Raw genomic sequence first — 20216 nt, 5'->3', positions numbered from 1 at the left:
CAAGGTCCATATCTACTTGGAGCCTCAGTCTGCTCTGGGCAGTGGGTGTAAAACAAGATAACATATGCGAGACTGCCCAGTGCTCTGTGCCAAAGTGTGTTCTGTACAAAGTTAGGAGGTATTGCTTTGGAAAGGCAGAAACGTGGTGGGGCACTTCTTTTTTTTTTCTTGCTGTACGCGGGCCTCTCACTGTTGTGGCCTCTCCCGTCGCGGAGCACAGGCTCCGGACGTACAGGCTCAGCGGCCATGGCTCACGGACCCAGCCACTCCGCAGCATGTGGGATCTTCCCGGACTGGGGCACGAACCCGTGTCCCCTGCATCGGCAGGCAGACTCTCAACCACTGCGCCACCAGGGAAGCCCAGGGCACTTCCTTCTTAACAACTTTTTAATAGCTTTGTGGTATAATTTACATGCCATAAACTGCACGCTGTTTAGGTGTGCAAGTAGGTGATTTTCGAGCAAACTTGCCAAGTGTGAAATTGTCACCGCAAGATAGGTTTGGACTATTTCCATTGCCCTAGCCATTTATAGTTAATCTCACTCTCACTGCCAGGCAGCCATTCATCTTCTATCTGTTTCTGTGGATTTGTGTAGTCTGGACATGGCATATTCTGTGGAATCATACAATGTGTGGTCTTTGTCACTGTCCTCATTAAACTTAGCATAATGTTTCCAGGGTTCATCCATATTCTAGAATGTATCACTGCTTTATTCCTTTTTGTGGCTGAATAATATTCCATTGTATGGATAGAACACAATTTGTCTGTTGGTTGATGGACATTTGGGTGGTTTTCAGGTTTTGGCTATTTTTGAATAACCTAGGAGTGGAATGGCTGAGTTTTATGTTTAAATTTTTAACAAACGGCCAGACTTTTCCAATGTGGCTAGAACGTTTTATATTCGTACCAGAAATATATGAGGGTTCCATTTCTCTGTATTCTTGAGGACACTTATTATTTTCTGTCTTTTTGATTACAGCCGTCCTCTTGGGTGCACCCTAGTGAGTGTGAAGTGGTATCTCATTGTGGTTTTAATTTTCACTTTAATGGGGAATAGTTCTAAAAAAGATTGGGAAACATTGGGTTAGACAGAGCTATAGAGATGTCTTTATTGCAGGACTTCTCAGAGCCTTTAATAGTCTAATGAGCATTGGGACTCTCTAAGGAGGGCTATAATGTGCAGCCATTTCTCAGTGAGGTCCCAGTGTGACCTCAGGGTGTCTTAAAGGATTAGTGTTCTTTGGGAAGCATTAGCCTAGGACAGAGGTCAGGAAACTATGGGCCAAATCCCATCTGCTGCCTGTTTTTGTAAATAAAGTTTTATTGGAAGACAGCCATAGTGTTCATTTACATATTGTCTCTGGCTGCTTTCACACTGCAAAGATAGAGTTGAAAAGTTGGGACAGAGACCATATGCCTTGTGAAACCTAAATCTGTACTATCTGGCCTTTTACAGAAACAGTTAGTTGACCCCTGACCTAGGAGTGCCTGGTACGTGTATATGCTCACTGCACCTTCAGGGGGAAGGAGGGACCCATCCTCAGGGTACAGGTGGGGACCAAGGAAGCACTTTGTGAGGCTTTGTATTATTTGAGCTGGTATTTGAAGGACAGGCAGAATTTTTAAGGCATGTGAGAATTTAGAGGGACATTCTTGGCAGAGAAAACCATGGAATGAATCCTGGAAAGTGGAGGGGACTGGAGGGGACTTCCTCGCAACCTGGGAGGAGGATTTCTGCAGTGATAGAAGAAGTCGGCATGGGAGCTCCAGACCCCACAGACCAGCTTTGTTGCCTAGTTGTCTTCCCTGGGTGACACATTTCTAGTCCATCTTCCCCAGGATGGGGCCATGGGTCCAAGCGCTGTCTCTGAAGTTGGATAGATGTGGCTTCAGGTTCTGCCTCTGCCTTTCTGGGCATGTTGCTGCCCTAAGCTACAGTTTTCCCATCAGTAAAATAGGAATCATGGTTGCATTGGCCTCAGTAAGCATGAAGGAAGTGTAAACTGTCATTGACCTTGTCATCACCTTTCTCCTCCCTGAGGGCAGGATTCATCACTGCAGGCCCTGCTCTTAGGGCCCTCAGCAACACGCAGGTAGCATCCAGTCACTCTCCTGAGTGAATGCATGATGCAGAGGCCTAGGAGGGCCCTTGCCCTGAGTCCCCAGCTCAGTTTAGGGCTTCGGCCGAGGGCTCTGCAGGAGCAGACCCCATACATGGGGAGAGTTGGGGGCCTGCTCTGGGCTGGGGAAGTGAGAGCAGGACCCCGAAGGTGGAGGGATTATGGAGGGAGCAGGGAAGGCGCATTTGTTTGGGTGATGGGCTGTCTTTTGTTTGTTTGTTGCTTTGGGAGACCAGAAAGGAGGCCTGAGCAAGGCTATTTATAGCGCAGTCCCTCAGTGCCGGCTTTTAGGGCGGTCTCTGCATCCCTGGCGGTGTTCCCCTCCATGGCAGGTTAAAGAAAGGTGGTGCGTTTGCTGGTTCCATGCTGGACATTAAGGTGAGGCCTCCCCGGTCGGCTTGGGACCTGTTCCCACAGCGCCCCTCCCGGGCCCTCTGCGGTGGTGGGAGAGAAGGGTCTACTCCATCTCTGCTTTCTCTGGTCAAACCGATCTCGGCTCTGGAAGCTAGTGTTTGGAAGGGAAGCGCCAGGTATGAGGCTGTTCCCTTCCCTCTGGACTCAGCCCCTCTGTGTATGTGAGACACAGAGAGGACAGTGAGGGTGTTGCAGGATTGGATTCCAGCCACTTCCCGCAGACTGCGGAGGACATAGCAGAAGCCTCGAGCGGGAGGCATCCTCTCTCTGGGGTCAGCTTCTGCCGAGACAGAAGGATGTGTGGCCCCCAGAAGAACCTGGTTTCAGGTCCCAACCTGGGCCAGTTGCTTCACCATTCTGGGCCTCAGTTTCCCCACCTGTAGAATGGGTATAAGAATGCCCTCATGGTAGTTATGTTGGTGTGAGGACTGAATGCAGTGAGATGTGAGGGCTCTTGGGTGGCGCCTGCCACAGTCCCCTCTGCTACCAGCTCCTTCTTGTTCCTTACTCTGAGAGTCTCTTAATGAGGATAGTTTGCTTTTCAACTCACCTCTTGGATTCCCAATTCTTTCCCTCTTCTTCCTGTAGAAATGACATCTCCACCCATGGATTCTTGCCCTGCTGCCCGTCTCAGAGACTTCTACCTGCTTCTTTCCTCCCTCGCCCCCCATTCCCTCCTGCATTTGAAGCTTCCCCTCCCTCCTGGCTCTTTCCCATTAAGTATCCCAGTCATGCCAACCTGAAAATAAAACGAATGTAGGTAAGACAGCTCTGGTGCCCTGTGGCTAAGAACTCCTAGCTCGCATTCTCATCAGAGCAACTTCCCCAAAGAGCCGCCTCACCAGGTCTCACTTGCCCTCTGCTCCCTGTGTGCCGCTGTCTGAAGTCTGCCCTGCCAGGGCTGAGCAGAAATCCTTGCTTCACCTGCCACTCTGGCCCCGAATCCCACAACACTCTCCCTCTCACCAGGCTGCTTGGAGGCACTTGGCAGATGGTTTGCTTCCCCTGCTGGAACGCCCTCTGCCTCTGGGGATGCCACCTTCTTCAGGGATGCCTAACCCTTCTCTGTCTCCTCAAAGGGCTCCTCCCAGCCTCCATCTGCCCTGTAAATGATGGGGTTCTGGGGGCTGTGTGGCCAGCCCTCTCCCTCCCATTTCTCCAGCTCTCCCAGGACACTTGATGGCCAAGGGCTCAGGTCTGAATCTCCTCCCTGCATCTCTATTGTGAGCTTTGTACCCAGACACCCAGCTGCCTCTGGGCCTTGCAGCTGACTGGGTGTTCCACAAGCATATCAAAATCACCTTATCTAAAAGATGGACTCTCCACCTCCTCCTCCTCTACCCTGATTGACAATTCATTCCTGCTCAGCTAATGACCCCCACCCATGAAGGTACAAACATGGCGTCAGTCTGGACCTCCAACTTCCCTGCTACCTGCCACCCCCAGGCAGCCACCTTGCACCCTTGCTGCTCCCCAGCCCATCTGTTCCCCTCCAGGGCCATTTCCCTACCTTAGTCCAGCCCCTCCCTCTTTACTGTCCAAATTAAGGCAAAAGTCTCCACACTGGGCACCTTGCTCCATTCCACCCTTACCATCCAATCTTTCCAGTGCAGCCAAAGAGAGCTTTCGGAAACGTGCATCTGATGGAGTCTTCCCCTTTTTTAAGATTCTTCTCGGCTTCCATCACCCTCAGGATGAAGCCCCAGCTCCTCAGCAAGGCTCAGAGTCTGGCTCTTGCTCATCACTCCAGCCTCATCCTTGCCCCCACTTCTTACCCCGCTTCCTGCTGCACATTGAACCCTTGTCTTTCCTTCCTGAGCCCTTGTTCCAGCCTCCTGGCTTTTGCCTTTGGTGGACTTTCTGCCCCAAATGCCTCCCTCTTCTTTGTTGTCCCTCCAGGGCCTCCACAGCCCCACTCCCACGTCCGGATACTGGCCAGATCTGCAGTGAGGGTCCCGTGCTTTTCCCTGTCCTGACCCTCTCCACACTCTGCTCTGTTCACTTGTCTGTCTTCCCCTGTGGACCAGGAGCTCTTGAAGGACCCCAAGTGTAGCACAGTACCTGACACACTGAAAACACCTTAATAAGTATCACTTGAATAAATTAATAAATGCGTGAAGGATGCGTGCTGTGTACTAGTTTTGCCCAGCGCACAAAGTCACGTGAGGTAGCTTTGGGGGGGTGCATTCAACATGGCTTTGATTTGTAATGAAGGAAGGAAGGGGTGTTTTTAGTGTCGTGGGGGAGTCTAGGAGCTAGCACTGCAGCTGAAAGTCTGGGCCCTGGAGCCAGGATCCCGCCCATCACTTGCTCTCGGCATGACTTTGGGCAAGTTACCTAACCGCCTAGCACCTCGGTTTCCCCATCTTTGAAATGATGATAACAATTGCGTCTATCTCGATTGTTGGGAGGGTGAGATGAGTTCCTGCTTGAAAACCTATGGAAAGGAGGTGATGTCCCTTCCCCAAGGTCACACAGCTTGTCAGGAGCAGAGCTGGCTTTTGAGCCCAGCCATCTCTGTGTGTGCCCAGGGCTGGAGAAGCAGAGGCATTACACCTCCAAGTGCTGGGTGGACATCTCCAGAAATAGTCTTATGGCCTGAAAAAAATGCTTCATGAAGAACCTGCTTTCATGCCTGGCTCGTGGTAGGTGCACAATATTACTCCGAAGGGCCCCATCCAGTCTTCAACATTTCCCGCCCCCTGAACGGTGTCGGGAGGTCTGTTCCTGGGTCCTTTTTTGCCAGGGTGTTGGCAGCAGACTCTTCCTTATTCAGACCTTTCTTCTGTCCTGGCGCTTCACGGGGGAGGGTCATTAAGAAAGTTTTTTCCCAGGAAGAGCTGTGCTTTCTCCAAGTCTCCAGAGTTGAGTGTCCCAGCCCCCATGCTCTCAAAGGCTGCCCTTGTAGATTTGAAAACAACCCCGCAGTCCTGCAGGCTGAGAACCTGGTCCCTGAGCCTCCTTTCTTTAGAAACTCAATGTCCCTTGCTAGTTAGAGTCAGTGCTGGTAAAACCTAAAGAAAATAGTTTGAGGATGTTTTCAAATAATGTCTGGTGGAACAAAAGAGCAATTCATCCTGCATAGCTTTTAGTAATCTGCTTCCCATTTTGGGAATTAGATTGTTCAATTAAGCGAGAGGGCGCCGAAGCCAGCTGCATGACTCAAAAGTTTGCAGCATCCAAACTGTGGAAGAGGGGAAGAGGGGGCCCTGCACCAGCTCTCTCCTGGCGGGTCTGCCCCCTTCTTTCTCCCTCTGTCCCTGTGCCGTTTCCAGTTTTCAGATTCTCTGTTCAAGAAACATCAACATCGGGCTTCCCTGGTGGCGCAGTGGTTGAGAGTCCGCCTGCCGATGCAGGGGACACGGGTTCGTGCCCCGGTCTGGGAGGATCCCACATGCCGCGGAGCGGCTGGGCCCGTGAGCCATGGCCGCTGGGCCTGCGCGTCCGGAGCCTGTGCTTCGCAACGAGAGAGGCCACAGCAGTGAGAGGCCCGCGTACCACAAAAAAAAAAAAAAAAAAGAAACACCAACATCAGCAAGAGGGCATGGGTGTGCATGCAGCCCTTCTAGACCTGTCTCAGTGTTTCTTTAATGGAGATTTCGAGGCTGCAGTAACAGGCACAGAGGGTACCCTGGGCATTTCCGTCTGCCATAGCCGCTTTCTTTCCTGCTCTGGGTTGTCCTTTCCCATTTGCCACCTGATGGGTGTTTGGGAAGCTTCGGGGGGCAGTTTGTAAGGTGGTACTTATGCGTCCTCGGCTCTACGTCTGGAGACAGGGGAGTTTGTGAGCACCCTGAAGTTCCTGCAGAATTTGGGGTGTTAATGGGCACATCAGGGTATTTCTCTGGGGAGAAAGTACATCCCTTCAGTACCCTCTCAGAGGATCCCTAACTCCCTGTCCACGTCCTGTCAGAAACAAACAAACAAAACAAAACCCTTGGAGTCTGTACATTATTCCTCCAACACCAGGAAATTCTCCTTCTGCGGTGCTGCTCAAGCCTTGCTGTGCATGAGCAATTCTCCGGGAAACATAGGAAAATGCAGCTTCCCGGGAACCATTTTGTAAGGATTCAGACTCAGTGGGTCCAGGATGGGCCCACAGGATTTTTTTTTTTTTTTTTTTTTTTTTGCCTCTCACTGTTGTGGCCTCTCCTGTTGCGGAGCACAGGCTCCGGACGCGCAGGCTCAGCGGCCATGGATCACGGGCCCAGCCGCTCCGCGGCATGTGGGATCTTCCCGGACTGGGGCATGAACCCGTGTCCCTTGCATCAGCAAGCGGACTCTCAACAACTGTGCCACCAGGGAAGACCTGAATTTTTGCATTTTTGGCAAGCATCCCACAAGGACCATGCTCTGGGTCCTGCTGCTCTGTTTTAATGATAGATACTCTTAAAGGTTTCCTTTAATACAGCCTGTCGTTTTAAAACAAATTAAAACCAAAGACTGCTAAGACATAAGAAGCAAATGAAGTAACCGTTATAGCTAAGCAGCTGTCTCCTTTCTTTCTCAGATAACTTGGACTTTTTTTTGCCCAACTTATCCCAGTACAGGGCAAGGACCATACCACACGTGCCTTTTTATCCTCAGTATTAATATAGTGCCTGGTACCTAGTACATGCTCAATAAATGTATATTTAGTAGATGTTCCCCCTTCTGCCTATAGGTGTGAGAGCTGGCTTCCTTTCAAGTAAATCCCCGACTGCACACAGCCCAATTTTATTTGGGGACCTGCCTGATTTCTCCGACAGGGGCTGGGGCTGGAGGGAGCCTGCAGACCAGCGCTAATTGGTGTCATTGAGTAATTAATGCAAAATCAGGCCCCGAGTGGATTCCCAGGGAGACAGACACTGAGGGAGGCTTTCATGCTTAGTGGGATGGGAGCTGCTTTCTCAAAGGACGTTCCCAGAGCGCCCAGGCGATTGGCGTGGTCTGGTGGGGGTGGCTTGGCAGCCGGCACGGGGTTCGTGGAGCGAGTGTGGAGGGGGTTTGTGTTGGTGCCATGGTTCTGCACAATATGAAGCGTGGCGAGTCTGACTTTAGAGAAACACAAACCCCAGGCGGGGCTGTAGGAGCCAGCCCTGTGTCAGCCCTGCAGGACTGGTGGGTTCTGAGGGAGAGCCACGGCTGGTCACGTTGGCTCAGCGCAGCCAGGGTCCCCCTCTCCTGTGGCCTGGGCCCTCTGGGACGCCCCTGCCCCTCGGCACACTATTCAAGCCTCCAAAGGATGCCTCCTCTGTTTATCTGTCCTGCTTTTCGCTTCTGGTCTCTGAGCTTCCTCGTTCCCCAAGTATCCCATGCTCCATTTTCTGGCCTTTGCTTGTGCTAGTCCCTGGGCCTAAAACAATCTTTAGCCCCCTCCTTCTCCTGGCTAAACTCTATCATCCTTCAAAATCTGGCTCAAATATCATTTCTTCCAGAAAGCTTTCTCTGACACCTGTGGCAGTCAGGAGAGTTTGGGTTATGCTGCAGTAGCAAAGATCTTAGTAGCTTGAAGCAACAGAGTTGGGTTTCTTTTTGTTTTTGTGGCTTTTTATTTTTTTTGAATGAAAGGTTATTTAAATTCTACAGTACTTTACAATTTTCAAAATTTTCACACCCATGACTTTATATAATCCCATAATAACCCCTTAAAAAAAAAAAACCTACCCCTGTCTCGCCCCTCCCCCCTTCCCTCTCCCGACGGTAGCACCACTAGTTTGTTCTCTGTATCTGTAAGCCGGCTTCTTTTTTGTTTTATTCACTAGTTGGTTGTATTTTTTAGATTCCACATAGAGTGATATCATCCAGCATTTGTCTTTCCACAGAGTTTGCTTCTTGCTCACACAGCAGCTCTCACGTGGGGCAGCAGCAGAGAGTGACATGGTCAGGGTGACACAGGCATTTAAAAAAAGCCACCCTGCTCATGTGGGGTGGCAGGAGGGCTCATGTACTCACTTAGGAACTTGGGCCTCTAGAGGTCCACCTTGACACCTGCTTCTGTTATGAGAGCAACACTAGGGCAAAGAGAACATGGCAGACCACACCGCCTGCCTCTCAACGCCTCCGTCTGAAGGAAAGTGTGTGCCACTGGCCAAAGCAAGTCCTCTGGCCACCGTTGAGTTCAGCAGCATTGTGTCATCTACCCTGAGGGAGGGACCTGGAATGTTTATGGACCGTGCTGCCGTCTTCCAGCACCCCTGAGGTGGGCTAGGTACTTCTCGGTCTTCCCAAAGTCCCTGTGCTTCTTCCCATTGCAGCTCTTACCATACTGTTTCCATAAACCATCTGCTAACCCGCATCCTATCCCCCATGGAGTGAATCCATGAAGGCTGCGGGTGAGTCTTGCTCCTTCCTGAGGCTCCCACACCCGGCCCTGAGTTTGGCTCAGAGAAGACGCTTGGTGAATGGTGGGCGAATGAGTGAGTGGGCTGTCCTTGCCCCTCTACACCACTATGGTGGGGTCAGTGTGGGCCATCTCCAACCCCCGTGACTCTCTGCCCTCCCTTCTGCAGGCGCCGGGTCCTGGCCATCTCAGATGGGATCGAGCACATCGGGAACCTTCGCTGGGAGCTGGCCTTGTGTCTGCTGGCAGGCTGGACCATCTGTTACTTCTGCATCTGGAAGGGGACCAAGTCCACAGGAAAAGTAAGAGGTGGATCTTCAGCTAGCTGCGGGCAGGGGAGGGGCGGGTCGTCCTTGTACAAGCCACAGGTGGCCCAGAGAATGCCAGGGGGCTCATGTTGCAAAGGCCAGCTCCTGAGGTGGGGGCTAGGAGGAGCGCTAGACAAGGAGTCCAGAGCTGGAATCCCAGTCCACCACCTGTTTGCCACACACCTCGGGGCTGTTCGGTTCTACCTTGTGAGCCTCAGTTTGCTCACCTGTGAAATAATAAAGCCTTGTCCTGTTTTCTAACTGGGTTGAGAGTCATAGAAGGAAAGTGGAGTTAAGGTGCTTTGGAAACCAGGAAATGCTAAACTACTACCATGGGGTTTTGTCATGAAGACCTGCACTCCAGGTGTGCGCTAGGGCAGGTGGTGCTGGGTGCCTCTGCTACGGATCCCGAGTTCTCACCCGCCTCCATCTTGTAGCCTTGCTGTGCTGGCTGCAGCAGGTGGCCTCCAGGGCCAGGGCCTCACAGGGGAGGAGAAATGGGGGGAGACAGCCAGCTCCGAACTGCCCTGGCCTGGAAGTTACTGCGGCTCTTCCACTCACAGGCCACTGGCCTGAGCCTAAGGCACAGGCTTACCAACCGCCAGGGAGGCTTAGGAGTGAGGGGAGCAAAGGGCCGTCTGATGAGTGCAGCTGTCTGTGCCACGAGGCTCACGAGAGGCTATAAATGTGTAGCTCATGGCCAAGTCCAGCCCACTCATGTATCATATTAAAAAGAAAAGAGGTGGGGGAGAATTAGTTACCAACATTCAGAAATCAGGAAGTTTCATGTGAAATATGTGAAAAAAGAAATAGGGCTCTGTCGTCCCTCGGAAAGTTGGAAGATTGGGCCATGTTGGGATTGATCACCTACCCGGTAGCACTGGGCTGAGTTGGAAGATTGGGCCACGCTGGGCTTGCACGCCTACCCAGTAGCATTGGGCTAAGTTGAGCAGCAGCCGCCTGCTTCTAGGGATACTAGGTTGACCAGTCCCCACCACTTCCATCACCTCTGGTCCTGTGGCTGAGTGTCAATGCCATTAGTTTCCTCATTTGTGGAAAAGAGGAAAATCAGGCTTTTTTTAAATGCCTGTGTCACCCTGACCGTGTCACTCCCTGCCTGCCTGCTTCTGGTAGGCAGTTGCTCATAAACTTTATTCTAAGTTATTGGCTGGGGCAGTGGGTGAAGACAAAATGTCCAAGGAAATAGAACTTAATAACTCTGGGACCTTTTGCAAAAGATGGTCCCCTTGGCTCCCTACCTATCTCACAGTGGTAGGTGAGATGGTCCCCTTGGCTCCCTACCTATCTCACAGTGGTAGGTGAGATGAAGAGGAAACTGCTAGAATGTGGGAGGTGGGCAGACCTGCAGGAGGGGGCTTAGGAGAACACAGAAGAGATACCAACAAGCCCCGTGCTGTGGGCTATAAGGAGGCCAAGGATGGACTAGAAAGTCATCGTAAATGTGCCTCAGGGACCAGAGAGTAGAACAGAGACTCTCATGTCCCCTCAGCCAAGGTGATTTTGCTGATCTTTGCTTTCTCTGGTTTGTATCTTAAAGACAATAGGATTTTTTTGTTTTTCCAAGCATAAAATTCATTGTATTATCGATCTACTGCTTCAGACTACATGCATCCTGCCCCCATGCCCCCCTTGCTGCCTCTTCTGGCTAAAGAAGAGGAGAAAGACTGGAGGGGGTAAGAACCAGGGTCTGGAACCATGGTCCACATCTCAGGTCTCTCTCTCACTGGCTGAGACCTTGGGTGCATCATTTAACTTCTCTGAGCCTGTTTCCTCTTCTGCAAAACAGGGATTGATGAGTGAGCTCGTCTCAGGGATGGTTGTAGGAATGAAATGCAAGGCTGCACATTTCAGCACTTAGCAGAATGGGGAACTGGTCATACGTGCTGAGTAGATGGTGATTTAAAAACATCTTGTTATAAAACTTATTCATTCAAAAAGTAGTTTCTGAGTATCTGCTTAATACCTAGCATTATTCAGTGGGTATGTAAAGATGAATAAAGCACAGCCTCTACCCTGCCCAGGTGACATATGTGAAAGTGCTTTGTAAACCATAGAAAAAAGGGAGGGGGTATCATGGGTGGTGCTCTTATTGCTCCTACTGTGATGACCACCTTTCCGGGAGTCCATGCTGGGCCGGTGAGGACTGCAGTGATGAGGTTTTGGTGCGTGCGCACGCATGGGCTGTCCACGTGCATGTGTGGCTTTGAGCTCTCGGGCCTGGACCTGGGCCACGGCAGAATTTCATTCCACTCAGCCCTCAGGAGGAAGCTCAGTCCCCAAGTGGGGCCACTTGCCATTGGCTGGGACATCGAGCCTGTGTGTCAGAGAATCCTAAGGCAGGGACCAGGTATCAAGGAAGAACTGGCAGGCTACATTCCGAGAGATTTCAGAAAAGATTTAGGGAAGGCAAGAGGACGGTTATTGAGTGCTTCACATGCCCCTTCCATTCAGACCTTGAAACAACCCCGTGAGACACAGGGGCTAGCATTATCTCCATTTTACAGATGAGGAAACTGAGGCTTCGTGGGGTTACGTAACTTGCTCAAGGAGACTCAGGTAGGGAGGGGAGGGCTGGGATTAACCCCAAGCCTCGGTGACCACATAGCCCATGCCTCTGGGTGAGTGTACCGTTATTCCTGTCATCTGTGACCTGAGGACAATGACCATTTCCTTACGGATTGGTTATGAAGAGGCGGTTAATGAGACTGTCTAGAACATAGTAGGTGCTCCATGATTGTTGGTTGCAGCTGGATCTAAATGGTGCTATTAAGGGAAATGCTGAAGTCACGTGAACAATTAAGTATTTTCCTCAAGACTGGGTTTCATGGGCTCTTCCCCATGTTTCATGCCCAAGACCAGGGTACGTGTCCAGGATGAGATGTGGTTTGCTGGACCTGCGAGTTTCCTTAGAGATTATCTGGTCCATCTGCACCGTATTTTATGCATGAGGAAACTGAGGCTCAGAGAGCAGAAGGGACTTGTCCACGGTCTCACAGTGAGTAAGTGTCAGGTTAGGACCTGGTCTGGTGGCCCAGCTCCCTGGCTGTTTATAAATGACAAGGTTCTGTAGGTCACATCTGACAGTTTGGGGTGACCAGGAGAGCCCGGATCACCATGTGGGCTCCTCAGGGGAGGATCTGATGCTTTTGTTACTGTTTATCGTTCATCTCACCTTGAACGTGAGCCCAGTGTCCAAAGGCTTTTCGGATTTTGTACAAAAACAGCTAAAAATAAACACAGGGTCATCGGAGTCTTCCTGAGTGGGCAGAGGTTGCCCCTGCTGCCTGCCTGCGGGACCCTGGCCAGAGCCGCTCTCAAGAGCCAGTTAAAGGAAGCAGCAGGAACTCCATCTTCCTGCTATTGTCCCGGCCATGCCTGAGTTGGCTGTTCCTCTTCATCCCAAGTTCCAGCGTGCTCTCCATACCTGGGCTTCACCAGAAATTTCTGAAATTTCATTAACTTGAAAAAACGTTCCTGGCCCCATCCTGTCTCCAAGGCAAAAACTATAACCCCAACCTTAACTCAATTGAGAGCCCATCCCCTGCTCAGGAGTTCATGCAGACAGATGCTGCAGGCTCAACCTCTTGGCAGGTGGCTCTGGAAGTGGGGATTTCGGATCACGTCACAAATAAGTAGATCACGGATGAAGCCATGGCAAGGCGATAGGTGAAGGGGTAGCAGTGCTCTCCAGTGGCCCGAGGGGCGGTGTGTGGGCCCCGAGGCGGTGTTGGCGTCATTGCCCCCACCAAGGACAATCGCTGTGTGTGACCTTCACTCCATCTCCTCCTGCGCCTTCCTCAGTGCTTTTCATCCTTCTGACATCACAGAGGCCCACAGGCAGGGTCTCCCAGAGTCAGGGCGAGCAACATGAACTCTCAGAAGAAGCGGCTCTGGCTGGAGAGAGAGTAGCTAGGTTCCAGCTTCGGTACATAGCAAGTGGCCCATGACTGTTGCTTAGTAAACATTTGAGGAACGGATGAATCCTGCCTGGGCAGGGGCTCCCTGTGAGGTGCTGGGACACACTGGGGAACAGTTAGAGAATCAGGTCCTATGAACATGGGGGTTCTAATGGCGGAAAACTGGCTCTGGAATGTTAGAATGTAGCTTGTCCGAGCTGGGAGAGTTTAAGTCCAAACCCTATTATACAAATAAGGAAGTGGAGGCCCGGAGAGGCCACAAGATGTGCCTAAGACCACCCCGCTTGGAAAGAGCAGAGCTGGGATCCAAATCCAGATCTGTCTGCCTTCCCTAGGCCTGGTCCTCATCTGTTCTAATACCTCCAGCTGTGGGTTCATGTCCAGGTTCAAAGAGAACACATGGATCCGATTTCTGAGCGCGTGGCAGGGGCTTAGTAAGCCATTTATTTTCTTGCCCTGGTTTTAGTTCTACAAGGTTATTTTTCTTCTCTCTCTGGACAATATTGGAAATTCTCAGAAGTCTGGGTTAACAAAATAAATAAGAACCTTTCTCAATTGTATATTAAGTCCTGAGAAAATATAGGATTCTGAAACACTTGCTTTCTTCAGGAGGAAACTTCCAGGCTATTTATAACTGGTCATCTTGTGGATGATAATCATTTTCAATTGATAATTGAAATCAAGTGGCTAAGACATGGAGACATCTTTGTGATTTTCCTGTGCCCTTGTTTGTTTTTTTTTTTAAAGACTTTATTTTTTAGAGCAGTTTTAGGTTCACGGCAAAATGAAGCAGAAAGTACAGGGATTTCTCATGCACTCCCTGCCCCCAACACCGTATAACCTCCCCTATTATCAATATCCCCCGCCAGAGTGGTACATCTGTTACAACTGATGAACCTACTTAAACACATCATAATCTCCCAAAGTCCATAATTTACATTAGGGTCACTTTTGGTATTGTACATTCTGTGGATTTGGACAAATGTACAATGACATGGATCCAGCATTACAGTATCATACAGAATAGTCCCATTGCCCTAAAAATCCTCTGTGCACTACCTGTTCATCTCCCCCCTTCCCCATCCCTGGCAACCACAAAAAGAAAAGTCTTTTGCTGTCTCCATAGTTTTGACTTTTCCAGAATGCCATATCATTGGAATTATACTCTATGTAGCTTTTTTTAGGTTGACTTCTTTCACTTAGTAATGTGCATTTAAGTTTCCTCCATGTCTTTTCATAGCTTTATAGCTCATTTCTTTTTATCACTGAGTAATGTTCCATTGTCTGAATGTACCACAGTTTGTTGATTCATTCACCTATGGATGGCCATCTTGGGTACTTCCAAGTTTGACAATTAGGAGTAAAGCTGCTGTGAACATTCACGTACAAGCATTTGTATGGGCATATGTTTTCAACTCCTTTGTATTAATACCAAGGAGCATGACTGCCGGTTCTTATGGTAAGAGCATGCTTAGTTTTGTGTGAAACCACTGAACTATCTTCCAAATTGGCTGTACCATCTTGCATTCCCACCAGCAGTATGAGAGAACGCCTGTTATCTGCATCCTGGCCAGCATTTGGCATCGTGGGTGTTTTGGATTTGGGCCATCCTAATAGATATGTAGTGGTATCTCTTTATTGTTTTAATTTGCATTTCCCTGATGACAGGTGATGTGGAGCATCTTTTCATATGCTTATTTACTGTCTGTATATCTCTTTGGTGAAGTGTCTGTTAAGGTCTTTGACCCATTTTGTAATCGGTTGTTTGTTTTCTTATTGTTGAGTTTTAAGAGCTTTGTGTATTTTGGATAACAGTCTTTTATCAGATGGGTCTTTTGAAAATATTTTCTCCTGGTCTGTGGCTTGTTTTCACATTTTTTTGGCATTGTCTTTTGCAGAACAGAAGTTTTTAATTTAATGAAGTCCAGCCTATCAACTAGCTCTTTCATAGATTGTGCTTTTGGTGTTGTATTTTATCTAAAAGTCTTTGCCATACCCAAAGTCATCTAGGTTTTCCCTTATGTTATCTTCTAGGAGTTTAATAGTTGTGCATTTAGATCTATGACCCGTTTTGAGTTAATTTTTGTGAAGGGTGTAAGGTGTGTGTCTCGATTCATTTTTGCATGTGGATGTCCATTTGTTGAAAAGACTGGCTTTGCTCTTTCCTTGTTTTTTTCATTTGTCCACCAAATCCATCTTGCCCATCGCCACCACCAGGTCCTCCCTCTGGTCTCATAGACCACTAACTTGTTTTGACAACTTCTCACCTAACCTCTCCAGTTGTTGACCAAGTCTACTTTGTAATCACCCTAGAAAACATCCTGTCTTCTCCATTTTTATTGTCCATCCATCCACTCACCCACCCACCTAGACATTCAACAGTAGCTCCCCAGGACCTCCAGAGTGAAAATTGCTCTTAGAACTTCCCATTTGCACAAACATATTTCTGACATGCAGAATGACACAACTGAAATCCTTTATATTCTATGAAACAATAATTTCAAATAAATTCAAGGTGCTCCTGTCTTTATTCTATGTTGTCATCCTACAGCATGGAAGCAACGTTAGGGAATGATGATATCCTAGTACCTGCTATGCATATTCTTTGAAGACTGAAAAAACCGGTCCTTACTACGTGTCCTTCTCTTTTGGCTTTGCTAGGCCTTAGTCTGACCCAGGGATTGGTCAGCATTGGCCTTTGGCCAGATTTCACCTATGGCCTGCTTTTGTAAATAAAGTTTTGTTGGAACACAGCCACATCCATATCTTTCTGCATTGCCTTCAGCTGCTTTTGTGCTACTACAGTGGCAGAACTGAGTAGTTGCAACAGAGTTTGTGTGACCCACAAAGGCTAAAATATTCACTATCTGGCCTTTCACAGAAAAAGTTCATGGATCTCTCATCTATTAAACTAATTAATGCAAACTATTTGCCATGTAACAAGAAACTAACACCTAAATTGCTGTCACCCAAAACGTGGACCACTTCAGATACTGAAAAGCTACAGTGATGGTTTGCAATGGAGAGCTTTTCTGAAGGATTCTTAAAATCTCACCCCAGCCTTTCCAGCTCCTAAATGTTCTGGTTCTTTTTTTTTTTTTTTTTTTGCGGTATGTGGGCCTCTCACTGTTGTGGCCTCTCCCGTTGCGGAGCACAGGCTCCGGACGCGCAGGCTCAGCGGCCATGGCTCACGGGCCCAGCTGCTCCGTGGCATGTGGGATCTACCCAGACCGAGGCACGAACCCGCATCCCCTGCATCGGCAGGCAGACTCTCAACCACTGCGCCACCAGGGAAGCCCAATGTTCTGGTTCTTGTATCGAAATGCTCACTTGTTATGGATGTTACTCATTGATTCTTCTATTCATTCATTAAATGTTTACTGCTCACCGACTGTGTGCCAGGTACCAGGCTAGGGGCTCTTTTCAGTGGTGAGCAAGTCAGACTGTGAAGCTGACTGTTGGTGGGGGAGATGGAGAACGAGCAGCTATAGAAACGCTGTGGGTGGCGGACGGGGGCCTTGAGGGGGAAGAATTAGGGCAGGAGACATCCTCGGGGGGGGGGTCAGGAAAGCCTCCCTGAGAGAGGCCCCCATCTGTGATGGGAAGGATGGGAAGGGATTGGCCTGGTGAGCAGCACAGATGAAATTCTCAAGTGGGAAGGACTTGGTGAATTTGAGAGGCAAAGTAAAGGTGGGGGCCAGATGGAGCCAATGTTAGCATGTGATGGGGTGGGGGACAGGCTAACAGCCACGGTGAAGGGTCGGGGATTTTATTCTAAGGGCAGTGGAGAGCCCCTGAAAACTTTTAAGCAGGGGTAGCATGCTCTGACTTTCATCCTTAAAAGCTGGCTCTGGCTACTCGTTGACAATGGACGGGTGGGAGCGGAGAGGCTGGGGAGCTCTAGTAGCGGGTGACCAGAGTGAAGGTGCCGCGGGATGGAGAGAAGTGTCCGATCAGAGACACCTTTTGGCGTGGCATCCTCCTTCTGTGGGACCTGATGCGGCACAGGAGTTTAAGACCTTTCTCTTTCCTGAGTTTTGAATGGGGCGACTTGCCCAGCTCTTGCCTAGATGCTCTGCCCTCTGCAGGCAGCCCTCCCTGCCCACCAGCTAGTCAGGTGCCCCCTCATGCCGCCCGCACTCCCTGCCCAGCTGGTTCCTGTTCTGTGCTCTGTCCTCCTGGCGGTTCCTTCTTCTCTCCTCCTCTCAGAGGATGATTTATGGATTTTTCCCCCTCGTTTCCTGGTCTCCAGGAGCAGTGGTGGGGAGGGGAGGGTGCTACAAAAACAGTTCTGGCCCCTTCCGTGCCTCGTCCTCGTGCCACTTTAAAGGAAGCTGCAGGATTAGCTGGGATTTTAAGAAGAATCCTGCCTTTTCACTGCTTTAGGCCACTGTTTTTATTCTTTTCAGAGCTCCAGGACACCAAGGCAGGAAAAAAAGAAAACACACACAGACAGACACACTCACACAGAAACAGCTGCAAATAGCCTTGAATTGATTTTTTTTTTCTTTTCCTTCCTTCATTCACAAACAAGTAGAGGAGTTGGAGGTAGTACAAGGACTCTTTCTTTTATTAAAGCGTAGTTGACTTACAATATTAGTTTCAGGTGTACAACATAGTGATTCGATGTTTTTATAGATTATATTCCATATAGAGTTTTTGGGAAATATTGGGTATATTCCCTGTGCTGTACTTACATCATCCTTGTAACTTATTTATTTTATACCTAGTAGTTTGTACCTCTTAATCCCCTTCACCTGTCTTCCCACTGATAACCACAGTCTGTTTCTGTTCTGTTTGTGCAAAGGCTCTTAAACAGCCCGCATCCTCTGTGTGATGGTAATGGTAAAGCAGATGTTTCAGTGGCACTTTGATCCAGGCCCTGTTCTAAGGCGCTTACTACATTAACCCACTGAGCCCTTAAAACAACCCTGTGAGAAAGGTACGATGGCTATCCCCATTTTACAGATGAGAAGACAAAGGCTCACAGGGCTTAAGCTGCTTGCCCTAAGATCATGAGGGATCACACCCCTTCAGGAGCAGGGAGGAGCAGGGTGGGGCATCTTGGCAGGTGAGGGTGCCTGCTGCCTCCAGCTTCTCCCAGACTTGCCAGATGGAGATGCAGCCTGGAGGGGCCATCAGTGGCTCTTCCTTCCCACTACCACCAAGGGGGTTTGGAACTGCCAGCAGGGAAACCATCAGGAGCCCCCCACAGAAAATTTATTCTTCAGGAGCGCCCTGTAAAGTGGCTGATGGATTCAATGAGGCATAAAGCAGGAGTAAAGGGGGCAGGGGGGAATAAAAGGGAAAGATGTGTGAAAGGGGAGAGAACAGGCCCAGGAAAGGAACTGGGCAGTGCTGTCTCTCGGCCCTCAAGTGGCCTTTGTTGCAGCCCGAAGCAAGCGGGGACAGCGTTGGTGGTGGGGCTCTTCCAGCACCCGGCTGCTGTCTACATTCAGAGAGGAAACTAGAGCGTTCATGAGATGCATGCAGAGAGCCCCGCAGGGAGATCCCCTGCCCTCCGCCCCCAGAGCCCGAGGACACCCCAATCCACTGCTGAGGGGCCTTTGTGCGAAGTTGGGAGCACTTCTCACACAACTGGTCCGGGGAGAGCCATAGATTCTAACATTAAGTCAAAAGAGTTTAGCGTCTTGATTCAGCCCTTTCTTTGGCCTTGAATGACAGCGCTTCACCTTTAGCGGGAACCCTGGCAGCGAGGAGGGTTGGAAAGGAGGGAAGCTTTGCGACTCAGTAATACCGTCTTTATTAAAGCACAAAGGCCCCCCAAAGTCTGAGTGGTTTCTGGGTGGGAGGGGTCCCGCGGGGCTGGCCGCCTCCTGAGAAAGCCCTCAGAGCACACAGCGGGGCCCAAGGGGAGTGGGCGCTGTTAACCCTTCCGGAGCGCCCCGGGGAGCCTGGCCCTGCCCGCAGCCCATCCACGTGCTGCCATCTCCCTGGGAAACGAGCCGCTCTCCCGCGTGGCAGCGTCAAGGAGTCAAGTCAGCTTTGCACTCCACATGAGGCCAAGCGAGGTGTCATAGACTGCACCAGAAACGGGCAGAAGTGTTTCTGTTGTGCCTCCTGAATATTAGCACCAGGCTGAGCACTGCAAGGGGGAGTTTAAAAGAATTGCTAGCTGTGCACCCTGCCCTCCAGAATTGGGCAAAGAAGCCGAAGACAGAGCTAGTGACGAAGAATGGAATGAGCCGACGTTTGGTGTCCTGCCCCGCAACTTGCCAGCCGCGTGAGTTAGTGTGGCCACCACCACCCTCTCTGGCTGTTCACGTTACTCCATTTCCCTGGGCCTCAGTTTCCCCTTCTTTCAAGGGTAGCGTGACAGGTACAGTGACAGGTGGGGGGCTGTGCTGGTGTCACTAGGGAGAGAACCTTTGAGTCCTGGGGGCCTGGCAGCCGGAGCATGCTGGGGGTGGGGTGGGAGGGGTCAGCATGTCCAGGAGACTCCGGGCAGGTGACTGGTGGGCTGTCTCTGACAGACGTGATGGGAACAGTGACAGGCAAAGGCCCAAAGAGGCATCTGGGGGAGCAGTGAGGGATGGCATGAGCCTGTGCAGAATGCAGGCCGGGGGCTGAGCAGGGGACTGGCGTGTTGTGGAGGCGTCCGTCACTCCACTGCGCTTGTCTCCTACCAGGGTGTCTGCAGATTCCCCCTGCTCCCCACCCCTGTGGCCATCTTTGCCGGCCAGCATTCAACCAGAGCAGCAGAACCAGGAGATACATATTCAGAGATTCCGTTGAGGAATTGGCGGTTGTGAGGGCTGCCTGGGCAAGTCTGGCGTCCAGAGGGCGGGCTGCAGCTCTCGGCAGGAAACGATGCCCACAGGTGGGCATTCTCCATTAGGGAAACCTTGGTTCTGCTCTTAAGGCCTTTGAACTGATTGGATCAGCCTACCCAGATCATCTAGAACAATCTCCCTTACTTAAAGTCAACTGATGATGGACTTTAATTACATCTATAAAACACCTTCACAGCAACACCCAGATTAGTGTTTGCTTGAATAACTGGGACTGTAGCCTAGCCACCTAGCAGAGCCTTCCCAGCGCCTTCATCCACGTGCCCCCCACCTCACCCCTGGATGTTGGCACAGCAGGCCA

At 50.3% G+C, this 20216-nt stretch overlaps 1 protein-coding gene across 1 annotated transcript in view; it reads left to right on the top strand.

Annotated features, from left to right (window-relative positions):
• The window catches only part of SLC6A11 (solute carrier family 6 member 11), a gene marked incomplete at its 5' end in the record, with an annotated part of 120092 nt that overhangs the window by 14690 nt on the left and 85186 nt on the right, over nt 1–20216 (top strand). Inside the window, one exon of the mRNA XM_079712796.1 lies at nt 9027–9159. Within this exon, the coding sequence (XP_079568922.1) occupies nt 9027–9159 (133 nt within the window). The remainder of the gene's footprint in view (nt 1–9026; nt 9160–20216) is intronic.

Source organism: Hyperoodon ampullatus (assembly GCF_949752795.1).
Source record: "Hyperoodon ampullatus genome assembly, chromosome: 10".
Taxonomy (NCBI): domain Eukaryota; kingdom Metazoa; phylum Chordata; class Mammalia; order Artiodactyla; family Ziphiidae; genus Hyperoodon; species Hyperoodon ampullatus.
The sequence above is the reverse complement of the archived record's forward strand: the minus strand, read 5'-3'. Positions and strand labels throughout refer to the sequence as shown.